The sequence below is a fragment of the Cynoglossus semilaevis genome, chromosome 14 (assembly GCF_000523025.1).
Source record: "Cynoglossus semilaevis isolate Cse_v1.0 chromosome 14, Cse_v1.0, whole genome shotgun sequence".
In the NCBI taxonomy this organism is placed as follows: domain Eukaryota; kingdom Metazoa; phylum Chordata; class Actinopteri; order Pleuronectiformes; family Cynoglossidae; genus Cynoglossus; species Cynoglossus semilaevis.
In genome coordinates, this window is record NC_024320.1 from 22559453 (window position 1) to 22574185 (window position 14733).

Below are 14733 nucleotides of genomic sequence, written 5' to 3' on the forward strand. Positions count from 1 at the left end.
GCTTTTTTAACGGGAGGAAAGGTTAGCGGGGCAGCGGCTCCGGCGCTGACAGAACAAAATCGTACTGAAAAAGTCCCACAAAAAAAAAAAAAAACCCCACAGCACCGTCAACGCTCACCTGGCTCTCACTGCGTTGAAATCTCCGGTCGGTTTTCCAATGACGAGCTGCTGCAACGACAGGTGAACCAGTGCCCACAGCACCAAAATAAACACACACACCAGCACTGTTGCCGGACATTCCCGCAGCAGGTAGAGCCTCACTTCGGGCTTCCTCTTCTGGTCACAGCCGCTGTAGCCGTTATCCCCGCACTGCTCGTGGGAGCCGTTGTTATCTTGAGAAGCACAACTGTTCGTTCCGAACGGCTTTATTCTCCGGACGGCGGTGTCGAACTCCATCTTTGAGGCGGCAGCAGTGCATCAGCTCATTCAGCTGCAGAAAGTCTCTTACGCAGACGACGCTGCCTTTCCCCCCCTTTTGCTGGTGATGACCGACAGAGCACGACGAGGGACAAAATACATCTGACAGGCAGACGGGGAACGCTACAATAGAGAAGAGAGGCGATGGACAACTGTTTCTTTGGCGCCCCCGTATGGACGCTTGTGTCAGCGCATTTTTGTTTTCAAAGTGGGCATTGAATTTGACAAACAAAATAAATCATACAATAATAGACCATTAATCCGTTTTATTCGTTTAAAGTTTTACAATAACTATTAATATGTCTGCAAATTCTTAAGGTGACCTGGGCCAAAATACGTTTATGAAGATGTGGACTCTGAAGTCTTTGATCTGGAAGAATGTTCCATTGATCCTTTCACATTACACAGTATTCCATCACTTCTTTAAAAGTGAGTATTCCATCACTTTTTTTAAAACCTTAGCGTTATATGCTGTTCATTCGTTACATTTATTGAGTTATACGAAGGGGTTACAGTGAAGTAGATTATTAACACTTTACCTTGTTGTTATATGTCTACAATACATGGGTGTATAATCTCACGTAACCTGCACCCAAAGATGTTCAAATGTTTCACTGACTGGTTTAAGGGTTTATTTAGGTAAGTGTAACATAAATAACCCTTTATAAACAAATACATTTTAATGTTTTTTAAATGTCTAGAGTACAAAAAACAAGTTAAATAACCTAACTAAATGCTTAGTACGTATTAGAAATAGTTCTTATCGTATCTGTATGGTTAGATCATTTAAATGATATTTGTAATTTGCAACAATGACGTTTATATCTGACAAAACTCAGTCCCACTTAAACATACTTTATTTATAAAAAATACACATCTATGAGTGACAACACTGATAAACCGAACCAAAATGGCCATGAGCTGAAATATGATGACGAGTTACGCCGACTAATCGGTTGTCTAATTGTTAAATCGATGTAGGCATAGCGTCTTTGTTACAAGTTTCTCTCTCCGTCTTCAGTACTTTTCCATGAGACGCCCTCTTGTAAACACTACAGCCTGCAGCCAACCAGAATCCAACAAACACAGGCTGTTTTTTCTGTTAGCAGCTTTAGCTTTGCTGCTAAACTTTAGTGTGAAGCTAGACAACATTTTATGCTGCAGCGCAGCTAGCGCTATATTCACGCTTTCAAAATAAAGGCAGATTTATTGCCAGAAGCCGAGATTTTAAGAGGTATTTTTATGATTGATTGTTTCAAGCTCAAAATATAGAAAGTGTCAAGTTTCGTAAGAAATTTGTAATAAGCGAGAATGTTTTTAAAAAAATTAATCGAAGGATTATATAAAAATACTACCAACTTGCTATATTTACTAAGCTATGGTAAGTGGTAAGTAAACTGTTGTGTGTTCACTACTAGGGTCATGTACTTAGTTTTGTTTATTTTTACTTTTTTTTTTGTAAATTTCATTGTGAAAATTGGCCTCGTGACAGTAGTGCAACTCAAAGATGTAACGTCATCAGCCTGATTAGCTTAGCCTATCAAAAGTGTTATTGTCATTTGATAAGAAGTGTGTGTTTGTTTAATGTAAAGTGGATAAAGGGAATAGTCCTGTTTTGGTGTTTTGATTTTTTTTAGCGCGTTTCTGTCTGTTTTACTAATTTTTATATTCCTTTATTTGGTGTCTTATTTTGACATCGCAAAATAAATGTTGTGAGTGTTTGTTTTAGGTAACTTGACTCCTCCCTCTTGTATCGTCTGCAGTTATCTGTCCGATCACTTCCCAGCAGAGCATAGCAGAGAGCAGTCAACCCGTCGTGTCTCTACCCGAGGCCGGATGGTAAAATCCAACCTCCAGCGGATCCTAAACAGTCATTGCTTTGCTCGTGAGAAGGAAGGAAAACATCAGTCTTTAACTACCATGGCGGATTTAGGAAGCGGAATCTGTGACATGATTGGGAAGTAAGTAAACGAAGAGGAAAACAGCGCAACCTTAGATGCTAACCGTGACGTTGGGGGAGGGGTAGCTAAGCTAACAGGGCTAGCCGACGCCGAAAATAAGCGGAAGTCCGACGTATTTTGTTGTTTAGTTTCATTGTAACATCCCAAAACAGCCATGTGGTGTTTTAATCAAAATCGCGCATACGTTTGACCCCATCTTCAAAACTGCCAACTTTAAAATAAGTATTTTTGACTGACGAGTAATGACGACAGTCGTCAAATTAGCTAGCGTCGATCGTGGACGTCGTTAAACATGTTACGTCACGAGGAGAAAATAGGAAAACAAAAACTTTCATACACAAAGAAAATACACAGAGGTCATATAAACCAACACACTTTTATTAAAAAAGTAATTGTTAAACTACTCCAAACCTGCGTTACAATAGTTCTTTTATAGGCCGTTTTCTGAAGACACCTTTAAGGAGATACGGTATCTACGCTCATGTCAGACTTAGCGTTTGAAACCACTAGTGATACAATGTTTACAGAATATTAAAGCATATAATTTAAATTTATTTAAAAAATAACAGAAGAACATGTCGAAAGGATGGAATCTAAGCGCGTGCTTGTGACTCTTAAGGGTCCCGTGAGTTACCAGCTGAGTCAAGTCTGTTATTACGTAACTGTCAGGTTAACAGGTTACATCTCGCGAGATGTTAGCCCCGGGTAGTGGGTTGTAGTGTAGTGGAAACAAGAGCGAGATGTTTATCTGTCGTCATATAACACCAAACTTTTAATATTTCCAGTCCGTCCAAAGTGTCGCAATTGTTCCTAATTAATTGGCCCGGTCTTTAAAGGCGAAGAAGTTGATATATCCGCCATTTTAGTCGCATTTTAAAGATAAAATGTGTTTGGAGACGATGAAGGCTAATTTATTTATTATCTGTTACTCATTAATTAAGTTCATAAAAATTCAATTCTAGATAATAGTGGTCAGTAATTAAAGATACATTTATTTTCAGTAGAGAAACAACACACACAGGATGTTTGTTATCACTTATTTAGTAGATAAATTAGTGGTTAGCCAGTGTGGTTGAAGCTGATGACTCATAGCGATTCCAGTCGGCATTTAGTTTGTTGTGTTTACAAGATGTGTCAGTGGTCACAGATATCACAGTCTGAAATGATTATCTGGTCACGTATGATAAATACAATTGTTTTCGTATATAAACGAATATGAATGATCATTATCAATAATTTGCATTAGGTGATATAAATAATTTAAAAAGAAGTCCAAAAAAGCAGGGGGTGATTTGGTAAGAATGATACGATAGTATTGCGGTACTATAGGCACCACAATATGTTGAGTTTTTAACAATTTAACTGTAGGATAACTGTTAGCATAGAAAACACAGCATGTTGTTAAACATCAGGTTTCTAAAATTTGGTTCACAAAGTGAGGGGCAGACCCTTTGAGTAGTGGTCGGGTCCAGCTTACCATTAACTAGCTAACCAGCGTCTACGTCTAGTTTAATCATTTATTTTAGTCCAGATCAGTTGCTGTGAGTCACCGTGACTCTTCAGGGTTGTAACGTTACAATATATTTTCTGGATTCTCCTGATGTTGTGGTGTCTCTGCTCCTCCTCCCTCCGCAGCCTGTCCCTGCACTGTAGTAGTACCCGCGGCCCAGGGCCTCTGTGGTGCTCCTGATGCCCCTCTCCCACCCCTGAAGATCCCAGGTGGGCGAGGGAATGGCACACGGGATCACACTCCTTCAGCTCGGCCGGTCTACTCAGTAAGTCTGGACCGTTCACACCTTCTCATGTCTGTGTCGGTCTTTTTATTTCGGAGGAAGAAGTGAAAATGGACGAGGAAATAGCTCTGCCAAAGCCCATTTCCTGTCATGTGATCACATGAAACATAAATGTGGAAGAAAATCATCCACAAGAAAGAAGAATGTTCTTAGCACTGTGGCTAATGTGGGTGGGTTTTGTTTGTTTGTTTCCCAGGACCGTAAGTTGACTGTGACGGAGGAGCCGGCAGGAAATGGTCGCCCGGGGATTCTCCACTTCCAGACGCACCCCACTGTCACCAAGACAATTCAGCTGGATGCTGTCCTGAGCAACGGCGCCCTGTACGTGGAGATACCACTGGAGCCGCTTCCTGAAGGCAGCAAGGAGAGGTGAGGGCGGAGCCAACAACAACAATCCAACAGTTTAAAAAAAAATGTTAATGTTTTAGAACCGTAATCTGGTTCAGTTGGATTTTGTATTTTAAGGCAGGCACTTTTAGGGCAGCCTAAAAGTGGTAGAAATCGAGTTTATCACCATCAGGGTTGATGGTTGTTAGTGTGTAAGAGCGTCTTAACCTTTGCTTCTGCTTTTCTTTTTTTCCTTTTTTTTCCCTCGTCCAGTTTTGCTGCTCTCCTGGAATATGCCGAAGAACATCTGAAAGTTGTTAGCGTGTTTGTCTGCTTCTACAAGAACAGAGATGATCGAGGTACGTGCATGAAAAACTCCTGTTTCTGCCCAAAACATTTACAGTTGAAGAAATACTACTTCGTACTACTGTTGAACTGACCGTGAAATAAAGTCATGAAATACCAGTTCCTCTCAGAAGCCCAGGGTCCTGTGTTGACGACGTCCTCCTCTTCCTCACATTAACATTTTCTTCTCCTCACTTTGTTCTTGCAGCCAAACTGGTGCGTACCTTCAGTTTTCTGGGCTTTGAGATTGTGAAACCGGGCCATGCCCTCGTCCCACCTCGACCCGACGTTTTCTTCATGGCGTACAGTTTTGATCGGGACTCCTCGGACGAGGAGTAGACCCCCCCCCCCTCTTCTCTCACCCAACCCCAGCCTTAGACAGCTCCCCCCTCGGCCCCCGATCCTTTTCTAGTTTCCACGCAATTTTGCTCGCCCCCTCCTGCTCCCCCATCACTCACCCGTATACTCCCACGGCCTGCGCTACATGTTTTATTCAAGGGATTTAGTTAAGCTGTTTTTTCAAAGTGTTTTCATTCACTGTTTCTGTGTCATCAATGGTGTCGCGTCGTCCAAAGGAGGAAAACCTTTGATCCTCTGACTCTCCATCCGACTACACCCGGTGTAGCGACTAATAAAGTTCTTCACTTTGTTTTTTGTCAACTCATTGATGTTTGACTGATCAGGTCAGGGTTGTTCATCAGGTTTACACTGATCTTTTCACGGTTGGCTAAATATTGACGATTGTTTGAGTGGGACCACGCCCTCCTTTGAAGTATTAGTATTTTGTGTTTCAACTACAGCCCCAATAATTGGTACTTATTAGCAGATGAGTGAATCGGTTTAGCGTAGAAGCGAAGCGACCGGCGACATCGGGACGCCTTTGTTTGCAGTTTAAATACCCTGAGAGTGTGTGCGTGTGCATGTGTGTGTGTGTGTGTCTGTGTCGGTACAGAGCGGAGGTATTCCGAGAAGAATTCCAAAGTGCTTTTGCATCTTTCTGCTGTGTGTTATCTGACGCTGTTGTAGTGTGCTGTTGTGGAGGATTGGAAAAAAAAAAGTTGTTGTGAATGGAGCTTTTTTTTTATTATTATTATTTCTTTTAGATTCTCTAAGAATAGCATTCCTTTGCAATTTTTCTTTTGTTTGTTTTTGTCATAAGGACTTTTTTCACCTTGCATAGTGGTACCTGTGTGTGTCTGTGATAATAAAACAAATAAAACCAACTGTCGTCTTGTGGTCTTCCACTGCAGATGCTCGTGAATGTTGGTGCCATATTTAACACCGTAAAATACATTTTATTTCCACTGTGACTAAATGAAAATTCTTGGTGCAAAAAAAATTAGGTCAGTAAACAAAAGACAGCCACAGCATGTAATGCCGCTTTTGGCCACCAGGAGGCTTCTCAGTACTGAAGTAATAATGGAATTCATTGTCCTGCTTTTATAGGCTTCATGTTTGAACTGGTTTGAATCCTGATGTTTACAGTCGTTGCAGATTTTATTTCTTTAATTATTTTATTTATACATTTGTGTCTTTGAGTCTCTGTAGTAACAAGTCCAGGTTTAGGCCCTAAAAGGGAATTTCAAAATAAAAGCAACTATCAAATATATACTTTAATATAAATCTGTTCTAATTGTTGTAGTTTTGCAGCTGGTGTCGATGAAGCGTCATTTAAAAAAACGTGTAAGTCCCTGTCTATTAGTGGTGCAATGACCTAGTGGTCAGAGTGTACACTACACCTAAAAATATACATAAAGGAAACAGGGCACGAGAAGGTCATTGAATCCAAATATTTAATTGGTACATATCAAATATTATCATGACATGTATAAAATTTCAGATCACAATATGAAGCAATGGAACTCCTCAGACCGCTGCGGTGCGCGAGGTTGCCACATACAAAGTGTCTAATGATTAAAAGAGAAGTGACTAAAACGGTAGAAAAATAAAGCGCAGACGTAGGTAATAGTAGGCTCTCTAGTAAAATTAAACGTGGAACTCTTTTCTCGGGGAGAGAGTGCAAGAGGGGGAGAAAGAACAACACAGCACGAAAGCCAAGTGTCCACGTGTGCATGAAGAACTGTTAGGTGGTGTAGGCTCACGGAGAGGAGGAGGAGGAGGAAGAGGAGGAGACGGCGCAGAGAAAGAGGAGGAGCGGAGGTCGGAGCAGAGAGTGAGAGTGGGGAGGGTTCCAAGCGTGCCAGGAAAAGGAAATAACCTTTGAACCAGGTCAAGCAACAGATGCACGTCACAGTTAGCACAGAGTAGCGTTTGAAACGGAGGAAGTAGATTTAAAAAAAAAAAAATCCTGAATGAATGAATGAATGAATGAGAATAAATGAAGCACTGAACGGAAACGAGGAAATGACTGTGAACAAACCCAACCACTGGTCAGAAGTTGTCTCAAGGCTGTGAAGAAAACATGGCTTTGCCCCCGAAAAAGGCAGGAAGTCGTGAACTTGATGACCTTAATGAACGACGGTGACGACATTTAACCCCGTAAAAAAAAAAAACTCAAGTGTTGAAACCACTTTAACCTTAATCTGGAGTCTGGCGTTCTGGCTAGCCTCCATGGGATGTTCACGTTAGCGTTAGCTCCTGATACGCCTGCCAACGCTGGACATTTTGTAGGCAACACGTCCAGCCCACATGGATACATACTAACTACATATGAACTGTACGGACGGGCTACGTTACTTGTAACTGTAAAACGTAAAAACCTTTTCATATGACGGTGAAGGCATCACTGCCTAGTTCAGCGAACCAATCAGATTTAGTTTTTGATAGAATTTTTTATCGTGACATAAAAATGAACAGTGAACGGTTTCTCTTTGATTTTTCACCAGCGTGATTTTTCTCCAACAAAGTTAGATCTTAAAAAAGAAACGTTTGGAGTAAAAATTAAGAATTTGTCCCAAAAAAACCAACCTCGAAATTCAACAAAGTATTCGGTTCAATCTTGCAGCACAATTGAAACCGGTTTGAATCAGTTTTTTATCCCTGTGGTAAATGTTGGTTTTACACTGATTAAAGTTGTCCTTTGGACTTTGATCCTCGCTCAACAACTCTCTTCTTCATTGATCTTCATTACATCTTGACCTGTGACCTTTGACACAGGTCACCTTCGTTAACCTTTGATTAAAGGTCATTTTTGATGATCCCTCTCTGGACTGATGCTTAGGATCTGGAAAACTATTCTGACTTTTTCGTCCACTTCCTTTGACCTTTGACCTTAGGTGAATCAGGTCAGGTCACCTTTAATACTGAAGCCTGTTAAAGCTTCAGTTTCCAGAAGACGTCGTTGGAATTGTGCGTGGTTTCTTTTTTTGGTTGTATTCCAATTGGTCGGCCAAAGACTTTGGACTTTTTCGCTCTACTGCGACTCAGGTGTCACATTTGGTCTGTGCATGATGTCGCAGTGTAAATAATAATAAATGGTAAACAAAGATGGCGGAGTTTGTACTTTGTATCTTTGGTCAAGTAAGACGTTCTTTTACATTTGTATAAAATAAAATGGATTTTTTTTTTGTTTCTATTCACATCCAGTCCAATAATTGAGCGGAACAGAAAACACTTTTCATTCTGACCCTGATGAGACCAAAGCACGGAGACCAAATATCATCAAATATTAAAAATAAAAAATAAAAACAAATAGCCCAAATTTCATCACATGCCAGGAGGATGTGGACAGAACTGAAAGCTTGTTGTGCACCGAGATTAAAATGATTTTTTTTGGTAAAAGCTGCCAAATTAAAGGCCGTGTTTTTTGGGGCTGTACTTCACAGCTGTACTTTGAATTTCTCTAGTGACTTCAAATACGTAAATTCACGGAAAACAAAATGTAACCAGGTTGGCAGGAATCTAACGGCAGGTTTCAGGACGCTCTCCGACGGCGCTGTGCGTCTTAGCGGCAGACGGAGAAAACTTACAAAACGAGCTCAGGTGACGAGTCGGGAATTTGTCTATTTGTGCGTGTGTGGCAGGAGCGGGGGAGTTCACAAACGTCCGTGGTTGAATTTCAGGCTGGTGACGTTGTTCAACAGATGAGGTCAAATCCCTACTGAGGTTGTTTGTGTGTGAATGATTGTGTATATATTAACGGATGTATGTGTCATATACATTTGCCTGTGAGTATCTAAGTACAGGGAGAGAGTGCAATGCCATCGAGGGAGGAGCTGCAGGTACTTGACGTTATACACGGTTGCACTGGATGAATGCTGATGTGCGTGTTTATGAACGGACTCTGCTCGGACGCCGGGACTTTCCGCCTCACCGGCCTTTGCTGTAGCCCGGAAAGAACTGGTCGAGCAGCACCTGTAGGACCTTGTTTTGGGTCATGACGTAGTCTTTGCCCAGGTCGTGACGGCAGGCGGGGCAGGTGTACACCTGCGCACGAAACGACCTCTGGAGACAGTTCTGAAAAAAGGAACAGTGACTCGTCATTTATTACACATCAGTGCAGCACCATATACAATGTTGTTTGTTTTTTTTTCTAGGACAGTGAAGGCATCACTGGCTTTAGTCTCAGACTGACTAGTAGGGATGTAACGATGCATCGTGAATTGGTTAAAAATCGATACAAATATGTGACAATTCACATCGGTTGAAATAAAAAAAATTAATCGTGCGTCAAAGTGTAAGTCACTGGTCATACCATGACACTACACAGTCTGGTACAGTAGGTGGCAGTATGTGCCTTAAAAATGTTGGTTGTGACCCATTATTAAACCAAGACGTGAGGTCGCTACGTAGCTACGTAGCTTAAGTGACATTCAGGTGTTGAGACAGAACATGGGAAGAACTTGTGTTTTACAGTGTTCTTGTAACCAAATAACCCATGGACTGGTACAGGTACATGGACCAGGGATTGGGAACCCTCAGCTTGTAGCATATTTTTGGGTCAAATAACTTGAAAAAATAATAGCATTACTAAAATTGCATTTGCAAAATATTTTGGCTGCCACAGTATATTGACCATTGGCCAAATCGACCCCTGACCTTTTTTTTTTTTTTTTTTTTTTAAACAGTGCTGGGACAAACCTTGCAAACGTTGTGTGAGCAGACGGTGGTGACGGGTTGGAAGGCTAGCTCCTGGCAGCACACACACATGAAGATCTGCTCCATCTTGCGCAGGAAATTCTTCAAAAAAGACACAAACAGAAGGGGATTTTACTGCAATATGTTCAACTGAGGAAAATAAATACTCCAATGCAGAAGGTTGTGGGTTAGATTCCACCAATCCCAGCCAGTCAAACTGACTGTGTTGTTAGTGAGAGTCCTGGGACTCGTACCGGTCCTTCTTTGAGGTGCTCCATGGCTTCATCCCAGAGTTTCTTGTTGGCTGTGTCCTCTTTGATCAGCTGCTCCTGCTGCTGTGACAGTTTGAAGGTTTCCTCCACCTTCGCTCGTTTAGTGGCGGGCTCTGGTACAGGTGACAAGTCTGACGCACAATTTTGAAGAGACAAAAAAAAAAAAAACACATTTAGAGGAGCAGAAAAAAAAATCGATAAAACTTGTCCGTGGTTTCACACAGATACAGTATTTGTTATTGACCTGAGCAGGGACGTAACGAGACCCTCAACTCACGATACGATTGGCTATTTTTACAATACAATTTTATCATGATTTCTTTCCTAAACAAAACGAGCTACAGACAAATTCTGACCAGATACAATGATCCTTTATTTGTAAGAATGTTAAATTCTGTTAAATTTGCCAAAACAATACATTCCAATATTGTCCAAACACAACACTTTAATGTCTGATTCCGATATCAACCAATATACCGGTATATGCAGTCGTTTTCTTTCCCAAAACTGCAGTAAACGTAAAGCGATTCCAGCATATTTGGTGAAACCCAGGTTATACGTTATTGGATTTTTATTATCAGAGAAAAAAAAACAATTACGATTCTTACAGATATGACATATTTATGCTAATATCGGGACGATTATATTGTTTTGTTTTAACACCTGAATGTCATTTAAGCTACGTAGTGACCTGACGTCTTGGTTTAATAGTGGGTCACAACCAATGTTTTTAGGCCCATACTGCCCCCTACTGCACTAGAGTGTGTACTGTCATGGTATGACCAGTGGCTTTTTAAGATAACGCATCCTACTCTTTAAGCCTTAATATGCGATTCAATGTGAGTCGTTTCGCATTTGTATTGATTTTTAGTTCATCGTTATATCCATGTAGATGACAACGCTGGGTCGGACGAGAGAGGAACACTAACCATTGCTCGTCTTCTGCTCTCCTTCCATTTCTTCTTCTTCTTCTTCTTCTTCTGCTGCCTTGTCCTCGAACTCCTCCTCTTCCTCCATACCGACGTCATGCAACATGTCCTCTTCCTCGTCACCCGCATCCTCACTCTCCTTCCTCTTGCGTTGTCTCTTTGGCCTCCCCCTTCCAGCGTAGTGCTTGCCACGGCCGCCGCGACCGCCGCGACCGGGTCTGGCGATGGCTTCCTTCTTCGTTTTGTTAGCCATAGCTGTCTGGTATCCTGGTGGATACTTCAGAGTACAGGAAAGAAGAGGAATTAAGAGTATCATAAATATGCACAGACCAAGACTGTGAGCCGACAGGAAACTCGAAGCCTAACCTGAACAGCCAGGCCCAGTTTCTTGATCCGCTCCTGTCCCTCAGGGGTCCACGGGGCTGGTTCCAGATCATCTCGTCTGAGCAGGTACCGCCAAACCAAGTAACCACATTTTCCGATCTCTGGCCAGTACTTCACCACCTACGATCCCCACATACCACGAGAATAAAGAATTCTTCAAAGTCAGAGGTGTGACATGTAAGGACTGAGCGCACGTTTGTTTGTTTTTTGCCAAATAACCTCCAAATAAAAGATCGTTTCTAGGGATGTCCGATATTATCGGCCCGATATTAGCATAATTATATATGTAGGAATCAGTATCAGTTTTTCCTCCGATAATGAAAACCTGATAAGGGCATGCCAAATGATGTGTGCCCTAAAAATATTATTGGGAAAAAACAGTTGTATGCGAAAGTGAAAACCACTAGATGGCAGCATTACAGCTCATTTTATTAATTTATTTTAATAATCAGGGGATTGTATGTAAAATGTTGGTGCCAGCAACTCATACAGTGGTTTGTACAGATAAATAAATAAATATTACCAGGCACTCAATAGTATTTTAATTGAGGGGATGAAGAGGTGTGAAAAAACATCTGTCCCCTAGGGGGGAGGAGGGGCATGGCAGAAAATAATTGAGAAACACTGCTTTAACCCATTACCTTAGTGACGACACTTAACTTCCTTAACCACTAGGCCACCACTGCCCCGCTATATCGGTATCGGTTGATATCGGAATGAAAGTATTTGGAGAATATCGGATATCGGCAAAAAGCCAAAATCGGACATCCACTACTTCTGAGACCACGCTCAATCCTCAACATTTCTCTGTGGCCTGACGACAGCCATTATCGCGTCTGTACCTTATAAATGCCGTCGTAGCGGTTTCCCTCCTCGGGAGCGTACTTGCTGATGCGACGACCCTTGGAGCTGCGCACCACCCTCACCGGTTTCCCTGCCCTCCAGTTCTTGGACTCTGCTCCGTCTTTGTCATTCAGAGGTGCATCACAGTTCAAGGCCAAGGCCCTGCAGGAGTCGGGATCAAAGGGAATCAGTGTTGGTGTTTAATAATTCCGTCTCAGGATCAGGGCTGTCGATGAATAAATTATCAATTCTATTACGACACTAATCCCCCGCGGAGGATGTTTGTCGAGCTGTAGATTAGATCGAAAACTCATTTTCAAATAAAGTCTTACAATTTAGGAGGAAAAAATAAAACACATCATTTATTAAAAATACATTCACTCTGAATTTTTAACCGAGCTCACATTGAGAAGAAATTCTCGCCAACTTCTATGTCAGCGTGCAGCGTAAATAATCAATCGCACACGTGTCAAAGTCAGACCGGTTCAGACCGGTTCACACCTGTTCATGTGCGTCAGGGTCTGGTCGAACGAGTGCTCGCCGATCCTTTTGTTTCCTGAAAGGTCACGACCCCCGCTGCCTGTGTATGTGAACTCATCTCCTCTGTCCTGAACCGAGGAACACAGACACATCATTGGCCTCATTGGCCACTAGCTCAAAGGTCAAAAGGTTAAATATCGTAGCACGCAAACACAAACACACACCACTTCGTCCTCGAAGCCTCCGGCCAACACCAGCGAATAAGAGCCATCGTTGCTGCGGCCGTGGATTCCGCCCACATGTGGCCTGTGAACGCCAGCCTCACTCACCTGGAAAAACAAAAAGGGTTTAGGATTAGTGGTGGGATTAGAGGTTTCGCAATTATTTTGTATTCGTATTAAAAAGCAACACAGAACTCACATACTGTACATGGGTAGCTACGTCACTGACCCACGCTAACACAATGCTAACATCATGATCTAAGACATAAACATCGTCTCATTTACGCCTGGAAGCCACGATAAAGGGCACAATGTTCCCTGCTTCTTTACACTGTGGGGAGTTGTAGCACCCCCTGGTGGGGAGGGAAAGTACCTACACACTGTATTTACAAACAGTTGCCTAAAATCCAACTCTACGGGTAGAAGTAATCGAAGTACAAATACAAGTTACAGTTATACTGTCGCAGCGCTGGTTTTTTTGCCCTCCAAAAAAGTTACAGTTATACTGTCGCAGCGCTGTTTTTTTTTTTGCCCTCCAAATAACACCGTGCTGCCATCTAGTGTCCTGGATAAAAACATTGATAAGTACTGCTGTGGTGAGACAGCTTACTTGTACTCTGAACTTCCAGGTGGTTCCCACCGGAACACCAGGGATCGGACCGTAGTGGTTTGAAGGAACAATCGTACATTCTTTAGTGCGACCCACACAAGCCATACCCTGTGAAGAAGAAGAAGAGGAAGAGGAGGAGGAAGAAGAAGAAGAAGGTGAAGAAGAAGGAGAAGAAGAAAAAGGAGAAGGAGAAGAAAGGAGAAGAAGGAAGAAGAAGGAGAAGAAGGAGAAGAAAGAAGGAATAAGGAGAAGGAAGAAGAAGGAAGAAGAAGGAAGAAGAAGAAAGAAGGAAGAAGAAGAAGGAGAAGGAAGGAAAAGAAGAAGGAAGAAGGAAGAAGAGGGAGAAGGAGAAGAAGAAGAAGGAGAAGGAAGGAAAAGAAGAAGGAAGAAGGAAGAAGAGGGAGAAGGAGAAGAAGAAGAAGGAGAAGAAAGGAGAAGAAGGAACAAGAATGAGAAGAAGGAGAAGAAAGAAGGAATAAGGAGAAGGAAGAAGAAGGAAGAAGAAAGAAGGAAGAAGAAGAAGGAGAAGGAGAAGAAGAAGAAGGAGAAGAAAGGAGAAGGAAGAAGGAAGAAGGAAGAAGGAGAAGGAAGAAGGAAGAAGGAAGAAGAAGGAGAAGGAAGAAGGAAGAGGAAGAAGAAGGAAGAAGAAGGAAGAAGGAGAAGAAGGAAGAAGAAAGAAGGAAGACGAAGAAGAAGAAGAAGGAGATTATTAGATGTAACATTTCTGGACTAGGAAATACATTTTTTTATGTAATTGTGAGATGATATTTGAGAAAAGGTCGATCGTTCATTTGCACGAAACAGACATTAGACGGAAAAAAAACAACCAAAACCTTTAGCCGAGAAAAGAATGTAATTTTGGTTGTTACTAAACCTCATTAATGTGAGACTCAGGCATTATTGCCATGTGACTCACTCTGCACTTAAATGGTGCCCAAGCATAAAAGCTGGGCTGTTTTCAATTAGTCCTGGGAGAAGGGGAGCGTTCTGGTAAAGACCGAGGTTATTTTTCCATTGGCAGTTTCCAGGAAAAGGGTCTGAGGGCTTTTCTTAACTTCATTGTTCACATTAAACCATGGAGCGGAGTCACACGAGCACGACGGAGTGGTAATAA

The 14733-nt window shown here is 42.0% G+C and overlaps 3 protein-coding genes across 3 annotated transcripts in view; 2 read left to right on the forward strand and 1 right to left on the reverse strand.

Moving 5' to 3' along the window:
• Positions 1-6066, forward strand: part of LOC103390166 (ornithine decarboxylase antizyme 2-like) — a 13905-nt gene extending 7839 nt beyond the window's left edge. The window contains 1 exon segment of the mRNA XM_025062278.1: positions 5197-6066. The gene's annotated coding sequence lies outside the window, so the exon portion shown is untranslated.
• Positions 2183-5900, forward strand: LOC103390165 (ornithine decarboxylase antizyme 2-like). Its single transcript, XM_025062277.1, is given in 6 exon segments — positions 2183-2378; positions 4014-4065; positions 4067-4153; positions 4368-4540; positions 4772-4857; positions 5052-5900. Coding segments are annotated over 6 exon segments (654 nt in total). The 5' UTR covers positions 2183-2253; the 3' UTR covers positions 5183-5900.
• Positions 6067-6619: 553 nt separating the features above from the next.
• uhrf2 (ubiquitin like with PHD and ring finger domains 2) overlaps positions 6620-14733 on the reverse strand; it is a 28974-nt gene continuing 20860 nt past the window's right edge. The window contains exons 8-16 of the mRNA XM_025062276.1: positions 13620-13727; positions 13013-13117; positions 12810-12916; positions 12308-12470; positions 11448-11585; positions 11082-11358; positions 10135-10283; positions 9884-9982; positions 6620-9259 (exon numbers count right to left, since the gene is read on the reverse strand). Of these exons, the coding sequence (XP_024918044.1) occupies positions 9113-9259; positions 9884-9982; positions 10135-10283; positions 11082-11358; positions 11448-11585; positions 12308-12470; positions 12810-12916; positions 13013-13117; positions 13620-13727 (1293 nt within the window). The 3' untranslated portion in view covers positions 6620-9112. The remainder of the gene's footprint in view (positions 9260-9883; positions 9983-10134; positions 10284-11081; positions 11359-11447; positions 11586-12307; positions 12471-12809; positions 12917-13012; positions 13118-13619; positions 13728-14733) is intronic.